Consider the following 16,810-nt stretch of genomic DNA (forward strand, 5'->3'; position numbering starts at 1 on the left):
TTAATTGACTGCAATAATTTTTTTACCCCTTTCACTGCCTTTGTGTAAATAGTTTCTTATATGCTTTTGCAAATGTGAGAATGTCTTCAGTCACTAAGGTTTTTTTGGTAAGGCTGTCCCTCATATTCACAGTATACAATAAACCAGTTTTTTTCAAGGAAAGCAATGTTTATGTTCTTTTCTATATCAGCTTAAGGGTTTTGTATTTGCACCTACACCACCTGAGTTGGTTTCCCATGTTAAACTGATAGGCGCAACCAGGGCCACAGTGAGCTTTGAATAACCTTCTTCACAGGGCCAAGAATTCCTCAGCTAATCCAGTTCTTTGGTGTTGAAGTGTGGTCTGGACTCTGGACAGACTTGCTGAAGTAAAGGTATTATTTCCCAGGACAAGAGTTTATTTGACAAGACAAAGGATAAAAATAGTCAGCTAGTGCCCTCTTCCTAGGCTTGGCTGTAGTTAAATGGCCTTGGCTTTCTGGAATTGTAGATCTGGTGCAGTTTTATGTACTCCAGCAACAACTGCTGGCTGGAGAGCAATGAAAGATTTCAGCAGAATGAGCTGACAAACCCTTCTTCTAGCAGTTTGATTTTCAGAGCAGTGCTTACAAGAAAGAAAATACAATGAAGTTCTTTAGGGTCATGTGTTCTTTCTTATCATACTTTATAAGCTGTGAATACAATAAGGAATGGGCAGGTAATTTTATTGTACACCATATTTCAATTTTGACACTAGAAATTTACAGCTACACTCTTCCTCCATCCTTAAAAGCAAACTCTTGCCACTGAACTAAATGGAGGGGAAAAAAATCCTCATGTTTTATATATGGGTAGAAAAAGCTAAGTCCTGGACTCTTTCCTCAGAAAGTGTTCCTGTTCCTCTCTAAAAAATAATGGCTAACATATTATTACAATAGTTGTAATCCATTGGATGTGAAGGGATGGCTGTAAGGAAATATGAGCTCTCCTCTGCAATAACTCATTTTAACTTGTAAAGGAGTCTAAAAAGCCTGAAGTTGCATAGTTCATGTCTTGTGCAAGCCTTCAAGCTTTGACACAAGTGTCAGTATTTTCTTTACATGACAAACTGAGCTCTAGGTCTTTGCTGTGATGAATCCTCATCTGCCAGGAGCAGTGACAGACCTACAGATTAACTGGCTGAGGAAACACTGGTGGTCGTGCTGTAAAATGTACAGAATTCGTCACCCCATTTTTTCCCTCTCTCAGTTCAGCCACTGCAAATAAAAATGATGTAAGAAAAAAAGGAAGCACACGCTAAACCACAACGGAAAAAGTAGGGCTTTTGCTAATTTGTCAGATTAAGCAAAACTATTTGGGCAAAAGTACATATCATAAACTTACTGCACCCATTTAACTGTACAAGTGGAATCAAGAGGGGCCAAAACCACTTTATTTACTTTACACAAATAAGACCCACACCAATATCCCTAAAGAAAAAAATGGCCATTTTTCACACGAGCCATCAAAAGGCATAACCTTTAAGAAACCATGGATGCTCCTTAACAAAAAAAAAAAAAAAAAAAAAGGCAATTGTAGATATGTGGAAGCTAGGCCTAAGTGTGTTTGTCATTCCAATTATACGACAGAACTGTGTTCATACTCTACCGCTTTTCAAAGTGCTCCTGAAGGTTTCCATAACAAGGCTTTTTAAATAAAGGTTTGAAGGATTGCATAGATTCAAAGGCTCAGTGGTCCTCTAATTCCTTTTTGATCTCTGAAATGTATGGATGATCTTTCCCATGTGCTACTTCCATGATAGCAATTGCCTATGAAAAGAAAAAAAAATATTCACACAATTGATTCATATATAACACCAGGCTATAAATACTCTCTTTAGAGGTTTGAAGCAGTCTGACACCTCTAGCTACTTTTTGTCCCCTTGTAGTCATAAACCCAGTAGGAAATAAAATGAAATTCAAAACTAAGTAATAAAGGTTTTATATTCAGAGAATACATCTTTGATCTTAAAGGAGCCCAAAGCACCTTTCAAAATTATATTCCTGACAAAACTACTTTGAATGCAACCAGCTCCAGGACAGAAAACTGCAAGTGCGGTGGGTAATATTCCAGCAGAGGACTTAGCCAGAGCTAAGCGAGCTCTGTTCCTACCAATTTATCCTTCAGCTGTCAGAGACATGCAGGCCTAGTGCAGAAGTAATGCTGAGGCATTTCAAACTTGAGTCTGTAAACCCTCTGCTCCTTCCAGGGGCTGCCAGTGCTTTAGGAAGGAAACAAATTCTTAGGCAAAAGTGAGATCCCATAAGATTCGGAGAGATGCTGCTGTGCCCAACTCCCTGGTGTTTCACCTGCAGCCTCCAGGCCTGAGAGGGAATGCTGCAGGCAGCCAAACCCCTGACTGGGACCTTTCCTGTCCTGGAGTGTGTGCAGGGGCAAGATTTCCACTTGAGAAAAGATGTGATAAAAGGCAGCATTAGACAGAACTGAGAAAAAAGTTCAGTGTAAGTCTGGGAATGTTTAAAGACCAACAGTGCTAAGACAGAACAAGGAATTGCAGTATGAGCATTTAGTTATTTCATCCTTGGGAAACTTTTATGCTCTTGTATTTGTTAAGTCAGTACAACAAGGGCTTTTGGTTCCACCTCAGCAGTGAGAGATGACTCCACCCATCTTCCTGCCCAAAAAAAGAAAGGAGGACCTTCTGGACCGAGCTGCTCACAAACTGTCAGGGAACAATGGGTTTGCTTTTCCACTAAATCTCAAACATCAAAGGCTGGGATAACTTTGGGCAGCTCCTGTAGACAGCTTTTGGAAGTGAGTCATTAGAAAATGTTTGTGTTAGGAAACAAACTACGCCAACAAATTTACCTCACAGTTCCCTACCCCCCATCCCATGCTCCTACTGGCACAATTCCCATTTTTACTCAAGGGTTTAACACCACAGCGAAGGAAAACCTATGCCATTTTCAAACTAGGTAACAGTTAAATTTTGTAGCATATATTCTTCTAGCATCTTTCACCATGGTTGGACGGCGCTGTTATCTGCCGGGTAAAAACTTGCCAGCATTGAAAAAGCAAGAAGAAATAAATACATGGTGACATTCCACACTGAGTCATTATATGCTACAGTAGTCACTGATGCTTGAGAAACTAAAATAAATTTCTGTCCAACAACAATAGGGGAAAATAGTCAAGAAACACGGCATAGACTAATAAAAAATAGCAGAATAAAAAACTAAAGAATAAGGCACAGACTAATAAAAAGGGGTGAAAAAAACCCTAAAACCAAAATGCTGTATTTGCCAACTTCAGCAATACCAGATGCATTGAATTCCCTTCAGCTATGTAAAAATCGATTGGTTCCAGAACAAATAACCACCAAAAGCATGCCTAGTTTAAGTTGGATATAGAAATCACAGACTTCAACGAAACACTATGTGCCTTTTATAAGAGCCAAGCATTTTTCCTGTCCTTACCCAGCAAATGAGGGGAAGATAGGGTTCTGCTTCATTTACACTAGTGCAGCTCTAGCTCAGAGAAGAACTCAGAGCAAATGTTTAAGCATAATTCTCACTCCAGCTGCTGCAGTATGAGCCCACTGTGAAAAGGCGCCCAAGAGCAGACCCATCCTCCACGTCTAGAAAAACCAAATCTGAGCCAAAAATCCAGTGACCAAATATATTAACACATGGTGCATTTCCTACCACGCCAGGCTCACTGACAGAGAAGCACAGAGTCTTTCAACAACCCCATGGCTGAACTAGAGTTATTAATGGAGAAACCAGGCAATAAATACCCTCTTCAGGGCCTTAACTCCAGCCGTCCTGTTCTTCAGTGCCATGTACAGTCTCCCTAACTTCAGCCACATGGAGGCAACATTCAGTGAGTAGGATGGATAATGCTTACTGCAAGAGAGAAAGAAATTCAGCTTCATCACCTTTGGCAGTTTCATAGCATTTTCCCAGTTCTGTCCCCCTCTCATGGGGCAAGAAGCTGCCTCTTGTTTGCCCCTGCCCATTCAGCGCTCATCTCCTCTGCCGTGACTGCCAAGAGCCAGTGCCAATTGTGTCTGGGATGGGGATGCCTCTCAGCTGGGAATTGGACTGAAACTACCATATGCCTCTGAACAGCTGTCAGATGGCAAGGACTTTCTGCCACTAGTTTTAATCTAGCCAGCTACAGAGAGAGCCTGCATTGTTATGAGTTTTTGGAGCCACCCTGCACTCGCAGCAGCAGCAGCTCTGCGTGTTCCACAATGGTTGGTGGGCTGGAAAGCGAGGGGCCCTCCATAGTGTGCAGGGCACACACGGCAGCCTGCGCTCGCCCACACTGAGCGGGCACGGCGCACCTCGGCAGAGCTGACCTGGAATGCCAGGCTCAGAGCCAGAGGAGCTGGGCAAGTCCCAGGGAAGATAAATAGTACTGAGCCCCCAGGGGGGGAATGTTGGCTCCTTCTTTGTATCACTGCTCTCTGCCAAGTGATCTCTGACTTTATGTTGGCATCTGTTCCAAAGGGAGAGCTTTTCTTGCACTCCCCCCAGCTGGCAAGAAAGTCATGTCTCAAGACGAGAATCTGTTTGGGAGATTCACGGCAGGACCAGACACGGCCAGTGTAACTGGCTTCCTCTAACCAGCGGGCTCACTACTGCAAAACCAGAGAATTTTTATCAGAAACAGTACTGCTATCTCCTGCAGAGGCTGTGTGCTGCCTTTGCCCACACAGGGCTTCAGCCTGGGCATTCTCCCACGCCTGCAGCTCTAGGGCAGCGCAATCACCCGCAGCTCTGAGCACAGAAGCTGAGCTCAGCTCCAGCTCCCTCTGCTGCTCGGCCCCAGCCCTGGGACACGGCTCTGCTCTCCCGCAGCCGTGCCCACTGTGCTGCTGCAGAGAGAGAGAGAGCACTGGGAGACTGCGGGAGGCTGACAGCAACACAGGCTTTGCCTCCATTACCTTGTACAAAATACTGGCTGCAGATGCAGTTTGAAGCCCTTCTTTAGTAAAAATTACAGTATCCAGCTAAGCAGTATTAGCACAGCACCCAAGGTGGCACAAACTTATTTTGAGAACCCAAAGCAAGGATTCCAGAGTCAGTCCAGCTATATATTGCAGACCACATTCTGATAGCAACAAACAGTGTCTCGGCATTTAAATATTCCTTTTTGAGTAGCGATATCATGGGTAGAATGTTTACACCACATACACTGAGAGAAGTGATCTCTGCCCAAACTTGTCTTAATTGTTCAGAGCTTAATTAGAGCATTAAAAAAAAAAAAAGAAATAGTCTCTCATATTTACCTGTAGGGTCTGATAATTTTTTGCCCATAACACAGTGCACCTTCCCAGTCCTGCACATAGAGACAGACACCCATGGCCTGGTACATCATATGTAACATATAAACATTACTGTCTTCAAACACTGCACCCATCTTGTCCAGGCTGAGTTCACAGATCTCCAGTAATTCACTAGGGGGTACAAGAAGTCAAGGAATGCAATAAATCGATGGCCTCTCATTATACGACAACCTGATAATGTCTTCAGACACAAAGAGGACAAGAGATAAGTTTAATTTCTATGGGTCATAGTATTTCTCCTGCATGTACTTCTGACGTCCAGCAGGCAAGATTTTTAGGACACACACCAGTGGAGTCAAAGTAAGACAAAGGATATATTTGTAGTGTTTGGCTCGCCTGAATTCCTCAATCACGTTCCTGGCATATTTGATCATGTCCTTTACTGTCTCTGCTGACGGAGGATCATTCAGCTTGCAGATTTCCAGTTTCTCTTTATCCTGAAGGAAACACAATGGACCTTACAAAGGCGGGTTTCAAGTCCTACAAATAAAAGTGCACCTGCTATACAAAATTTCTCTAACAAAAAGACAAAGATGTGAACTTAAGCTCTTCAAAGAATGAAAAAACAAAGGTAGAATGTGCACCTGCAATTTTTCTCTAAAGTCTTGGCTATAAATCCTAGGATTCCCTGGCCCTCCAGTTCATCTGCCATTCTCTACTTCCATGAAGTCCCTTTCTTTTGAAAGATTGAAGAGGTTTTTGATTTTGTGTTGCAAGCAGTTTTACATAAGAAATTTCACTGCTTCCAAGAGATCAGGGCTTGAAACAAATTTAGCCTTAGTTTTAAGGTTATAACAGCTCAAGTACCTTAGGCTGACTATCAAGTGATGTCTCTGTGGAAAACGACATGATCTTAAATACAGAAAAGGATCCTTCAGATCTACAGACAAAACCACATTTACATATATTTTGTTATTTCTGCTGGACAGCTCCACTTACTCTTATCTCTGTATCTAACATGCCATTTCAGGAAGAGTCAGCTACAATCTAGAGACAATCTTTTGCTGTTTAAGCTTCACATTGCTGCTAGATTTCTTTTTCTTTTATTATTTAATCTGCCAGCTGAGAGAGCTACAGGGACTCTTTCCAGAAATGAAGGAGGCTGAGTGACAGGTGACTCCCAGAGTAGCACATCGTTGAAAATCACAGATGAAATCCTGGCTTCATTAAACTCAGTGGCAAAATTATCAAGGTAACCGTGGGGAGAAACACAACTGATGTGGTATCAACAGAATAGCCTCAAGCAACAAGAGTGGGTACTCTTTGGAAAAAAAAAAGTCACAAAAGATGACACCATTTAGGGGAAGGAGATGGTTGTCTGGTCAATGTGGGAAGCAGCTCTTAAAAAGATACCTGGTGACAACGGGAGGAAAAATGATCTGGAACTCAAGGATTAGATTATGCCAGACACACTGATCTTGGCTGGAATGACAGATAAGCTACAAAGAGCTCAACTCTTGTAGGACCTTCAGTGAAGGAAGTCCAAATGGTTGCACAGGCACAGCTGTCTCAGTATCTGTTGGGTTTGGGTTCTTTTTTTCTCCAAGAAGTTCTTTTCTCTAAAACACTTGTTGTCAGGAACACTGTCTTGACCTTCCTTTGTACCTTGAGAGGCACCAGCTCATGTTTACTGAACATAATTCTGCCCCACACATCACAAGGGGCTGTGACCCAGGACCACACTGTCCCTGAGCAGACCAATACGATGCTGTTGTAGGAAAGACCATTTCTCAGATTCTGCTGGGTCTCCAAACCAACCAGACATGCCAAAAAATGCTCCCTAAAATTGACTGAAATATCCCAACCAGGAAATGCAGCAGCACAGTATCCCAGAAATTGCCCAAGCAAGACTTACTTGCTGGGAGTTGGTAGAAAGCATGAAATTACAAAAAAAACCAACAACAACAAAAAAGTTCTGAGCTAAATTTGTTTGGCCAGGTAGCACAGACACAGTATAATTATCTACTTTTAACAATGTTTTCATCTTTGCTTTGTAGCTCAATTTTAAATAGGCCTCTACCAGGAAATTTCCTGACGTGTCATGATTGCAGTGGAAAGAATGAGTATCAGAAAGCATTCTGGACAGAAAGACAGAAAAACACAACCACCTCCCCCCATCCCTATTATCCTATTTTCCAAAATGCAATTAAACCAGACAGGATATTACATCTAGGGACATGGGTAGGTGCCTTGACTGTCAGAAGTATATTTCACATCAATTCCATTACCTTTTCTTTTGTAGTGCACTCCCTGCAATCACAACTAAAGAAATAAGAGTCTCTTAAGCGGTCATTTCTGTCTTCTGTGGGATACAGCAGGTCAATATAACTGCTAAAAATCTACATGGTGAAAGGTAAAACCAAACAGTTAGTGAGAATAAGCATCACTAGACATATTTATTATACCAGTTCTGATATATGTAGCATGATAACTATATATTCATGCAGCTTGTGGACCCCTGTAGCCACATCACCTGCTTGCTCCCTCACATTCCAAGCCCCTTGGCAGCATCAGGAGTTATCACTTGTGAAATGCAACCTGACAGAGAAGTGTTCCTTTCCTATTTGTTATGGAATTTCCCTCAAATATGACTCTGGCTTGCACCCAGGACAGCATGATTCAGGTGTAGATAAGGAAACCATCACAGCATAAATCTCAGGCTCCTGTCAGACTACAAAGAGATGCCTACTTTTCAGAAGTAAAATAATGATTTCAGGTATCCAGCCTAGGATAAATTACAGTGGCCTGGTTTTTTGGAGGCTGGAATCTCAAATTTTTCTTTCTGAAAACCTACAAAAATTGGGGCAACAGCAGTCACTAGTAGCTTTAGAAACTTGGGACAAGACCTTTAGATCTCTGAAAAGAAGAGAGGCCTAGTGCTCCAGTTCAAGGAGAATGAATATCAGATTTACTTCAGCAGCAATATTTTAAAGCAAAGAAAACCTGCTTTTGAACATTTTAAAGGCCCTTCATATACACTATTCTTAAGTTTTCCTCTATTTCAATGGTCTTCAGAAAAGAACCCCTGCAAGTAGCTTTAATGCTGGGCTTTTAAAATGAGATCTCCCCCAAGAAACACGTCCTATGCACCGCATAGTTGATCATTCTGCAGACCAAGGAACACCTTTAGCTCCATTTCCTCATTTATAGTTATTTGAAATGCTTGGCTCAGTCTTTATACTAAAGTTTCTCTTTCCTTTAAAAGTAAAATAACCTGCAATTTCATACAGTGCACCTTCTTCTTAAGTGTAAGCGTGTCATCTCACACTTTCCCTCCTTACACTCCTCTCCTCTACTCCCTTCGATATTTTTGAAGCATGTGGATGCAGGAACCACATTTACAGCAAAAAAAACCCCAAACTTTAAAATGTTGCCCTGCAATGGCTACACGGAGCCTGAAGATGGAGACACAGGCTGGGAGACTGCACAGCGACCACACACAGCCACAGCTCACGTTCAGAAAATTCTAAAGTGTCAAAAAAGCAAATCTGTAAAACCTGTGAGGTCCCGGAGAGCTGATGCAGCTTCTAAGGCAGAACTTAACCTGAAGGCAATGCTGAACAAGGTAAATACTCCACATCTCTACCTCTAATGATATACCTTCCCCCAAAATGCTGAAAATGTCTGGGATTCCATGACAAAATTCTGAAGCCAGAATCAGTCCTTGTCTGTTACCACTATGCATTTGCAGTGACTGCCAACATCACAGACAAATCACCACTGGCAAATGGCATCAAAAGAAGTTGCTCACCTGAGTCACTCACCCTTGGCTACAGCAACTAAACTCACTTTGTTCTCAAGGGGGAACAGCTATAATCCACAAAAATAACCTCTCTACCTTTCTTCCAGGCTGCTATCACATACCTCAGAAAACAGTAGATATTATCAAAAATCAAATCTGAGCTTATCAGCATTAACTCTGCCCATTATATTAACATTTACAAATGAACCACTGAAATTCTGTGCAAACTCCATCCCCAGAGAAAATGTTCAGTATCTTCATTCCCTGCAGGTATTTGAACATCCTCCTCAAATCTGTTTAACATCTTTTTTTTTTTTTAAGTGAAGTGGAGCTCTACTGTTTAGAACTCCCTGCCAAATTCATTATTTGATTGAGAAAGTTTCAAGGCAAACCCAGAGCCTTACTCAATTTCACAGATTTTTATTCCTCTCCATTCAGTTTCACTCCACCTAAAACCACATATTTGTTCTTCTGTGATTTCCCAGCAAATGCCACTGAGGTGATATGACCAAGTCCTATGTTTTGTGGATGCTCTGTCCAAACAGTAGTCAGAGGATTTATCTGTACCCATTTACCTTGTTTATTCTGGCTTCAATTTCAACACATTACTATTATACTGGGAACTATTATAGCAGTAATAATTTGCTTTGATCTTGGAATTTCAAAGCACCAGCCAAACATCAGTAAACTCAGCCTCATTTTACAGATGGGTAAACTGAGAGAGAAGCTGGCAGATACACAGTGACTGCTGCAGGTGCCCTTCCCATGTTTTAGCAAAAAACAGGGTACTGCCCTCCAAAAATCCCTTCAATCCTCCAGGGCCACCCTAATTTTTCCAAGGCACCATCTTGCATTTCACTGAGAAACAAGAGAACCTTCCTTCCTGTTACTAAATTGCCATCTAATCGAAATGATTCCCGTGAAGAAGACTGAAACCTGTCAGGTTGAACAAGAACAGAGCACATTCAAACACTGCATTTACCTCCTCTCCAGGCTCAATTTCTCTAACAGCTCTGACTTCAGCCAAGGTTCCCTTGTAAGTCACAATCACATTTGGGCAACAGCTATGGTTCATCAATGCAACACTGTAAAAGTAGAAAAGTAAATGTTTTCCCCAATCACCACCACAAGCAACAGGCGAAAAGTTAAGCACCACTTCACAAAATAAATAAGTCTGAATAATTGAGTCGGTCTGTCTCTCTAAGCTGTTTTTATTCTGAGGCTTAACATGAAGGTAACCTTGGGAAAATCTGTTGTACTGTTATTTATTCTAATGATATGGAGAATGGCTGTGCTAATGAATCATTACAATTTTTAAATCCTATTACTGCAAAACTAGGCAAGTTATTATTTTCCCCTTCTTACACCGCTATAGGACACCTGACAGGTATGTTCATAAGGCTTTACTATCAACATGACAGACAGACAATTTTCCTCAAAGGAGAAAGAAAAACATGTTTAACCTAAAAGGAAACAAGTAAATAGAGGAAAACAAGAGGAAAACTTGCATTCATTGTAAGTTAAGATGGGTGTTAAAATTTTAGCTGGCTTCTATTCAAATGTAAACAGCCTCCATGTTTTTAGTGGGATGGAGGAGATCTCTGTCTGTTATACAAGCACCTGACTTGGAGAAAAACCTGGATGGATAGAGGAAAGTAAACCCCCTTACTACCAAGCCTGGAGAAGGTGCAGTTCACTGCTTATCTGAAATAAAATTTCTAATTTTAATTTTTTCTCTTCCAGTCTAGCAAAATAACAACTGTCTCCAGTATTTTTAGCTCATAGGCATAACTGCTAAATAGGAAAGATCTGACTCTCATATCCTGAGCATTAACAAAGGATGGTGTTCGACATTTTTCCAGAACATCCTGGTTTAATACTCTCCTCTACCCACAATGACTCTGATCCTGGGCATTTCAAGGCATTAATTTCCAATCTGTAGATCAGGGACATGAACTTCAGACAGACCTGCCTGAAGAAGAATAATAATCTGTGAAGCAAGGACTAGCTACTACTGCTTGTCTGTAGCACTTGGCAAAATCACATCCAGCTTTGAGTGGGCATCCCTAAGTTTCAGGTTACTTTGACACAGATAAGCTATGAGTAATCCAAGCCTCACCAGGAAGTCAAACTAAGCCTCAGTGCTAATACCTTCATACAGGCTGTGCAAAGATCAGGGGCAGAAAATACCCTCCTCTGCTACAATATTAAATGGGAAGGACAGATTTCAAAATGCAAGAAATGTTTCTTGGCCTTAATAAAGCTGTAGTCCCCCATTCACCAACTGCAGTTAACACTTAACATCTGCAGTATATTTGTAAAGCTAAGAAGCTTATACATATATTTTTCCACTGTCATAGCAAAGAGACTCAAAGAAGCTATGAAAGGGATTTACTATTTGCCAAGGAACAAAGGTAGAAGGGATATTGTTCAGAGAGCATCAGGGGAAGGATTATAGCCAGCCAAAACAGGAAGTTGTGAACAGAGCAAGTCACCTGCAATCCTCTTCATTTGGCTTTGATCATTACTTGATGTCCCTCTCCAGAACCTGCTACCCAAGTAAGTGTTTTTTACCAACCTGAATATAGTTCACAATCTAAGTTTCAAAACAAATTACCTGTGCAATTTTAAGATTTTAAGGGGTTTTTAAGAAAAACTGCTGCAAATAATTTGCCACATTTTATTTGCCACTTAAAGATATTTAAAACAAGATAAATTAATTCTTTAGGTAGAGATCTACCTCCTCTATTTGTTTTTAAATAAGGTAATTTTATCTTCCAAAATACGAAAATCAACCTACTCAGGAAATATGGCTGATCCCAAATGAGAGAGCTCTTCATCTTCAATTGTGAAGCCATTACAGTTTACCTATAAAAAAAGAGAAAGGTGCTGGGTCAGCTTCTGGCCAGCTGAGTACTCCGCATGTACTCACATGTCACATTCTCATACATAAAACACAACGGCTGAAATTTGCTTACGGCTTTCCATCCACCTCTCCAGGACTCACAGGGAGCTCCATGACATCTCAACAAGCAAAGTGAGGACAAAGTCCCACTCCAAAGGAATGCACAGGACACTAAAGAACTGACAGTCCAACACCTGCACCTGCTCAGGGCACATTTAGTTACACATCTGCTCCTTGGAGGGCCAACCAAGGGAAGTGGGGCTCACTCAAAAAGAGCACACAAAACCTCGCCCCAACATGGGGCAAAGAGACTTCATTGGGCCATGACAAGAAAAGGGCCAAAGCAGAACTACACATGCAAGGAGCAATGTGGGAATGAAGGGTAGCAAACTCAGCCAGGCTGGGGCAGTGCAGAGCTTTGATGGAGCATATGTCACAAAGACCTGCCACAATGGCACCTGTCATCAAAGACTGCACATATCAGCTACAGCTAAAGCACATGTGAAAACAATAAAAGCACTGAGAAAGACTTGAACCTCATAAAGACAAAGAATAGGAGGGGACAGAAAAGGGACCGAGTATGAGAGGAAGTGTATTCCTAATTTAAACAGACACAGGATCAAAAGAACTTGTTCACAAAACTCTCTTATAGAATAGATTCAAGCAGGTTTTAAAACCTTCTCACTTTTGTTCTCATCTAAGTCAAAGGAATCTTACAGAAGTTTCAGCGTTTTTCATGTGGTTTGTATGACTTTAAGTGCCAAAATGCACCTCAGTCAAGTACTTTATTCCACTTCCACTTCAAATCACACACATACCAACACAAAGAGAACCCTCTCCACATTCACCATTATCTCCCTACAAACATGAAAAAAGCACCAGTAACACATTAAAACAACTACTCGCTAAAACAACATGGCCAAGTCCAGTTAAAGCTGGAAAGGGCACAGTCAATCAAGTATAGTGTAGTATTTGTCTTGGAAAGGGTAAGAGCTGACAAGTACTACCAACAGTAATCACAGAATCACTGAATGGTTTGGGTTGGAAGGGACTGTAAAGATTGAGTTCCAATCTCTTGTTTTTTCTCCAATCCCCAGAGGCAGGGACACCTTCTAGTAGACCAGGTTGCTCACCAAGCAAAGTGATATGCCCCACAAGCTGGAATGCAGCCTGGACTGGCTTTTAGAAATACACAAAGACCTAAAGCCACTCCTCAGGTATGAACTGTTCAGGGTGAGTTCACAATTAAGGTAAGTATCCTGATTCACTCATCAGTATCTCTGCTATTTTTGCTTGATCTTTATCCTGTTATTTCTAACAATATAGCATCCAAGGGTTCCTAGTCTCTCAAGATGGGCATGCTACTGCACTGACCAATTTAAGAGCATACCTGAACCAAAACCAAAACATAATTACTGAATGCAAAAACAATAGAATGAAAGATAATATCAACAACAAGTAAGAACATAAGACTATGAAGGCTGTCAAAGAACAGCTTGATGGTTCTGAATCACAGGGGAATATTAAATTATTAAATATTAAAAATATGTAGTGAGTTATCATCAACTCCCCTCCACCAAGCCAGAGACACCACTCTTCATGAAAATATCGTATTAGAAATGACACAAGAAGAGAGATTAGAAGGGATGAGGTATCACTGGTTTCACCAGATGAATGCACGACTAAAAACAGGCAAAGTGGACAGAGTAAAGAGACAACAGCAATAAAACTGGAGTTCAAGGTTGTTCCCAATGGTGGAAAAGAGAATGTGCAAAGGGAGTCATGAAATGCAAGGTCTTCAAGGAAGGGGTGAGATGCTGGAACTTGAGGCAGGAGAGAAACTTTTGAAGAGTATGACAAGGTGAGACTGAGGCAGAAAAGCTCCAGCCTCAAGAGCTATATTCCATGGGGACAAAAGTGCGTAGAATGATGCCAACAGCTGGAGAAGAGAGCAGTGAAAGGGAAGGACTTGGGACAAAAGAACTCTATTCAACTCAAAAGGACCACTTACACTTTAGCTGTGTAAGGAAGAGGATCGGGCAAAGTCCACCAAAAGCAGTGAGAAGCAGTCAGAGGTATTCAAGTCCCAAATTACTGCCCTGAACCACAGGGAGAAACAATGGGGAATGGAGGAGCAAAATACACCACATGAAGCCAGAGTAAGTGTTGAAGGAAAACAAAGGAGCAGTAGCATACCCATACTACTGGTTTTAGGTCAACTTTACTAATTATTAAGAAATGTGTTTGTACAGCTCAAGTACAAGTATACCTCTCTTTCTTCTGGAAAGATTTATCCTGGGACTAACACCTCAGAAGGCTGCATCCTGTAAAACACTTCTGAGAAGTGTCCAGATGACCTCTGGAGATTTTAGTTCAAAAAATTCTATTGCCCACAGCGGCAGAGAATTACCTGATGAACAGGATAAGCTTAAGGTAACACCTACAGGTGACATCCATAGAGAAGACTGGATGGAATATGAGATCTGGGAGTCAGCAGCTCACAGAAGTCAGCTAAAGTACCACAATCTGGTGGAGCTGCTCTTGGACAGGACATGAAACAAAAGTCATTACAGCCAAAATAATGAAATCTTTGGGGAATTCTGGCTACACTCTAACAAAAATATTCAGAAATACCACAAGAAACCGGTTGTACTAACATCTTCAAAGTATCACTCTGACAAATATAAATTTTAAAGTTTTCAAAGAAAAATAACCCTCATCATTGAAAGGAAACGTGTAATTAGAAACAACACAAGGGATGATAAGCAGATGCTAAACATCCTAAAGAATCATTCCCCTACAGAATAAGAGTGCCTCTGTTTCAAGGAAATAGTAACTGTGCCTCCTTGTTGTTAGATGCCCAGCTCCACCAAATAGGATACTTCCATCTCAGCTTTCATCACAGAAGCCAACATTTGCCCCCATCTCAAGATACTATTTTACTCAGAAACTTAAATACAAAACTAGCTTATATTGAAGCAAAAGAGGAAAAAGAAGAAAATGGATCTTTCAGTATTCCACCAGTGTATTATTCCATCCACTACAATACATTCAATTCAGATGCATATGAAAAGTAGGTAAGAAAAAAGAAGTGACATATCAGAAGTTATCTAACAAGACATCCTGTCTTTCCTTCATCTCTCCAGATGGCCAAACCACCTGACTACATTTAAAAGCCACACACCAGATAAAAGTTTTAGACTGCGCTTTCTGCTGCTCTTTCTCTGTCTCTGAAGTTTACTCCCTGTGAAGGTCAAACACAATGATGACCTGACCAGCAAGGATTTCTACGAGTCTGAAGCCTGAATGAAGGATTTGCCTCTGCAGGGTCTCAGGCCAGCAGCCTTCCACGTTAGTTCAACAACAGCCACACTATGTTTGGCCCACAAGAAGCTTAATTTTGACAGGGTTTATTAAAGGTTGTTTCCTCTTTTCTTCAGTGGGAAAGTCTGCAGACAAGACTCTCTCCCCTCAGGATGGAAGTGGGGGACATCCAGCCACTACTGCTCAACAAAGCAGATCTCCATCAAGTACAGTCACCTGTCCCTAAGATAAGCAAAGAGCTACCCTTTCCACTGCCATTAAATTTCTCCCCATTTCAGAAAGACTCAACTCCTACAGCACCATCCACCTAAGCAGGCTGTGTTCTAGCCAACTTACTTGTGCAAAGAGAACTACAAGGGCAGCATTGTCAGGGTAGTCCAAGTGCTTTGAGTAAAAGTGATGAAGAGCAGCAATGTCGTTCTGAATCAGCTCTCTCTTTTCATTGTCTAGTTTGTCAAGGTCTGTGGACAAAAAATACATTCCATTTCAGTAACAGGAAAACCCCTCCAGGTAGACTTAGGTTAGAAGAGTCCCAGACTTTAACAGAAACCCCTAAAGGACAAGCCACTTGGAAGTACTGCAAGAAGTGCCTGCCCTCCCACAAATATAACGTTGTCTCTGCTAAAGCCACACGTGTGCTACAAGAACACAGAAACACAGAATCACTAGGTTGGAAGAGACCTTCAACACCATCGAGTCCAGCCCATGCCCAACATGAAAGATTAAAAAGCATTTTCTGACATCTTTAGGTTAGCAGGTAATTGGACACAGACTTTACTTCCTTGGGAGAAGGCTTGTAGTCTTTAAAGAGCGTTTGTTAACTCTAGCAAACAGCCCAGCCAGCCCTGGCCCACTGGAAGCCTGTCTACTGGGGATGGCTGTCCTCAGCTGTCTGACACGGCCTCACGAGCTACATGGTCCCACCTAGTGCGGTGTGAATGCACACTAAACATCACTCACCTGAAAGCATGCTTTATAATGAAACTTTCTCATACAGACCTATTCCTTATCAGCACAAACCAGCCCAAACTGCTAAGGCTGCTTATCCCTGCTGCTTTTAAAAGACGTGGTCTTTCCTAGCACAGAAGCCCTAACTATTTGTGGCCACATGTGATAGGGACCTAGCAACAACTCTGGGGCTGGTTACAGGGATTCCCTTTGCAGCAAGAGGAGGATAACATAAGGGTGGCCAGGAATGCAATCCATCTGACATATTGCAGGTAGCTGCTTCAGGAGGAAGCAAACAGTGCCTGAACGTGCCCACACCTCCATGAGCTGGGGGGTGACCACCAACAGAGATGTGCTTAGACTACAGACATCTACTAATAGGAGACAGCAGGAACATGAGTGGAAATGTCCTGGCACACCTGCCAACTGTATTCCATCATGGGTTTCTTCAGAGATTTACTCTCAGGCCCATGACAAGTTCTAGCCAAAGCCATGGCCACTGAACCTTTCTCCATCTGGGCAATGAAGAGTAAGCTAGATGATCAATCGTATACTCCTG

General features: G+C 41.7%; 1 protein-coding gene across 2 annotated transcripts in view; it reads right to left on the reverse strand.

Moving 5' to 3' along the window:
- Positions 1–1,389: 1,389 nt before the first annotated feature.
- The window catches only part of SMYD2 (SET and MYND domain containing 2), a 29,130-nt gene continuing 13,709 nt past the window's right edge, over positions 1,390–16,810 (reverse strand). The window contains exons 5-12 of one of the 2 annotated variants that reach the window (XM_066178282.1): positions 15,640–15,764; positions 11,875–11,942; positions 10,057–10,159; positions 7,561–7,671; positions 5,649–5,769; positions 5,276–5,450; positions 3,776–3,884; positions 1,390–1,787 (exon numbers count right to left, since the gene is read on the reverse strand). In XM_066178282.1, the coding sequence (XP_066034379.1) occupies positions 1,707–1,787; positions 3,776–3,884; positions 5,276–5,450; positions 5,649–5,769; positions 7,561–7,671; positions 10,057–10,159; positions 11,875–11,942; positions 15,640–15,764 (893 nt within the window). In that variant the 3' untranslated portion in view covers positions 1,390–1,706. The remainder of the gene's footprint in view (positions 1,788–3,775; positions 3,885–5,275; positions 5,451–5,648; positions 5,770–7,560; positions 7,672–10,056; positions 10,160–11,874; positions 11,943–15,639; positions 15,765–16,810) is intronic. The other variant, XM_066178283.1, reaches the window with a different exon arrangement.

Source organism: Chamaea fasciata, unplaced genomic scaffold (genome assembly GCF_029207755.1).
Source record: "Chamaea fasciata isolate MVZ Bird 193981 ecotype frontalis unplaced genomic scaffold, bChaFas1.0.hap1 SCAF_3, whole genome shotgun sequence".
In the NCBI taxonomy this organism is placed as follows: Eukaryota; Metazoa; Chordata; class Aves; order Passeriformes; family Sylviidae; genus Chamaea; species Chamaea fasciata.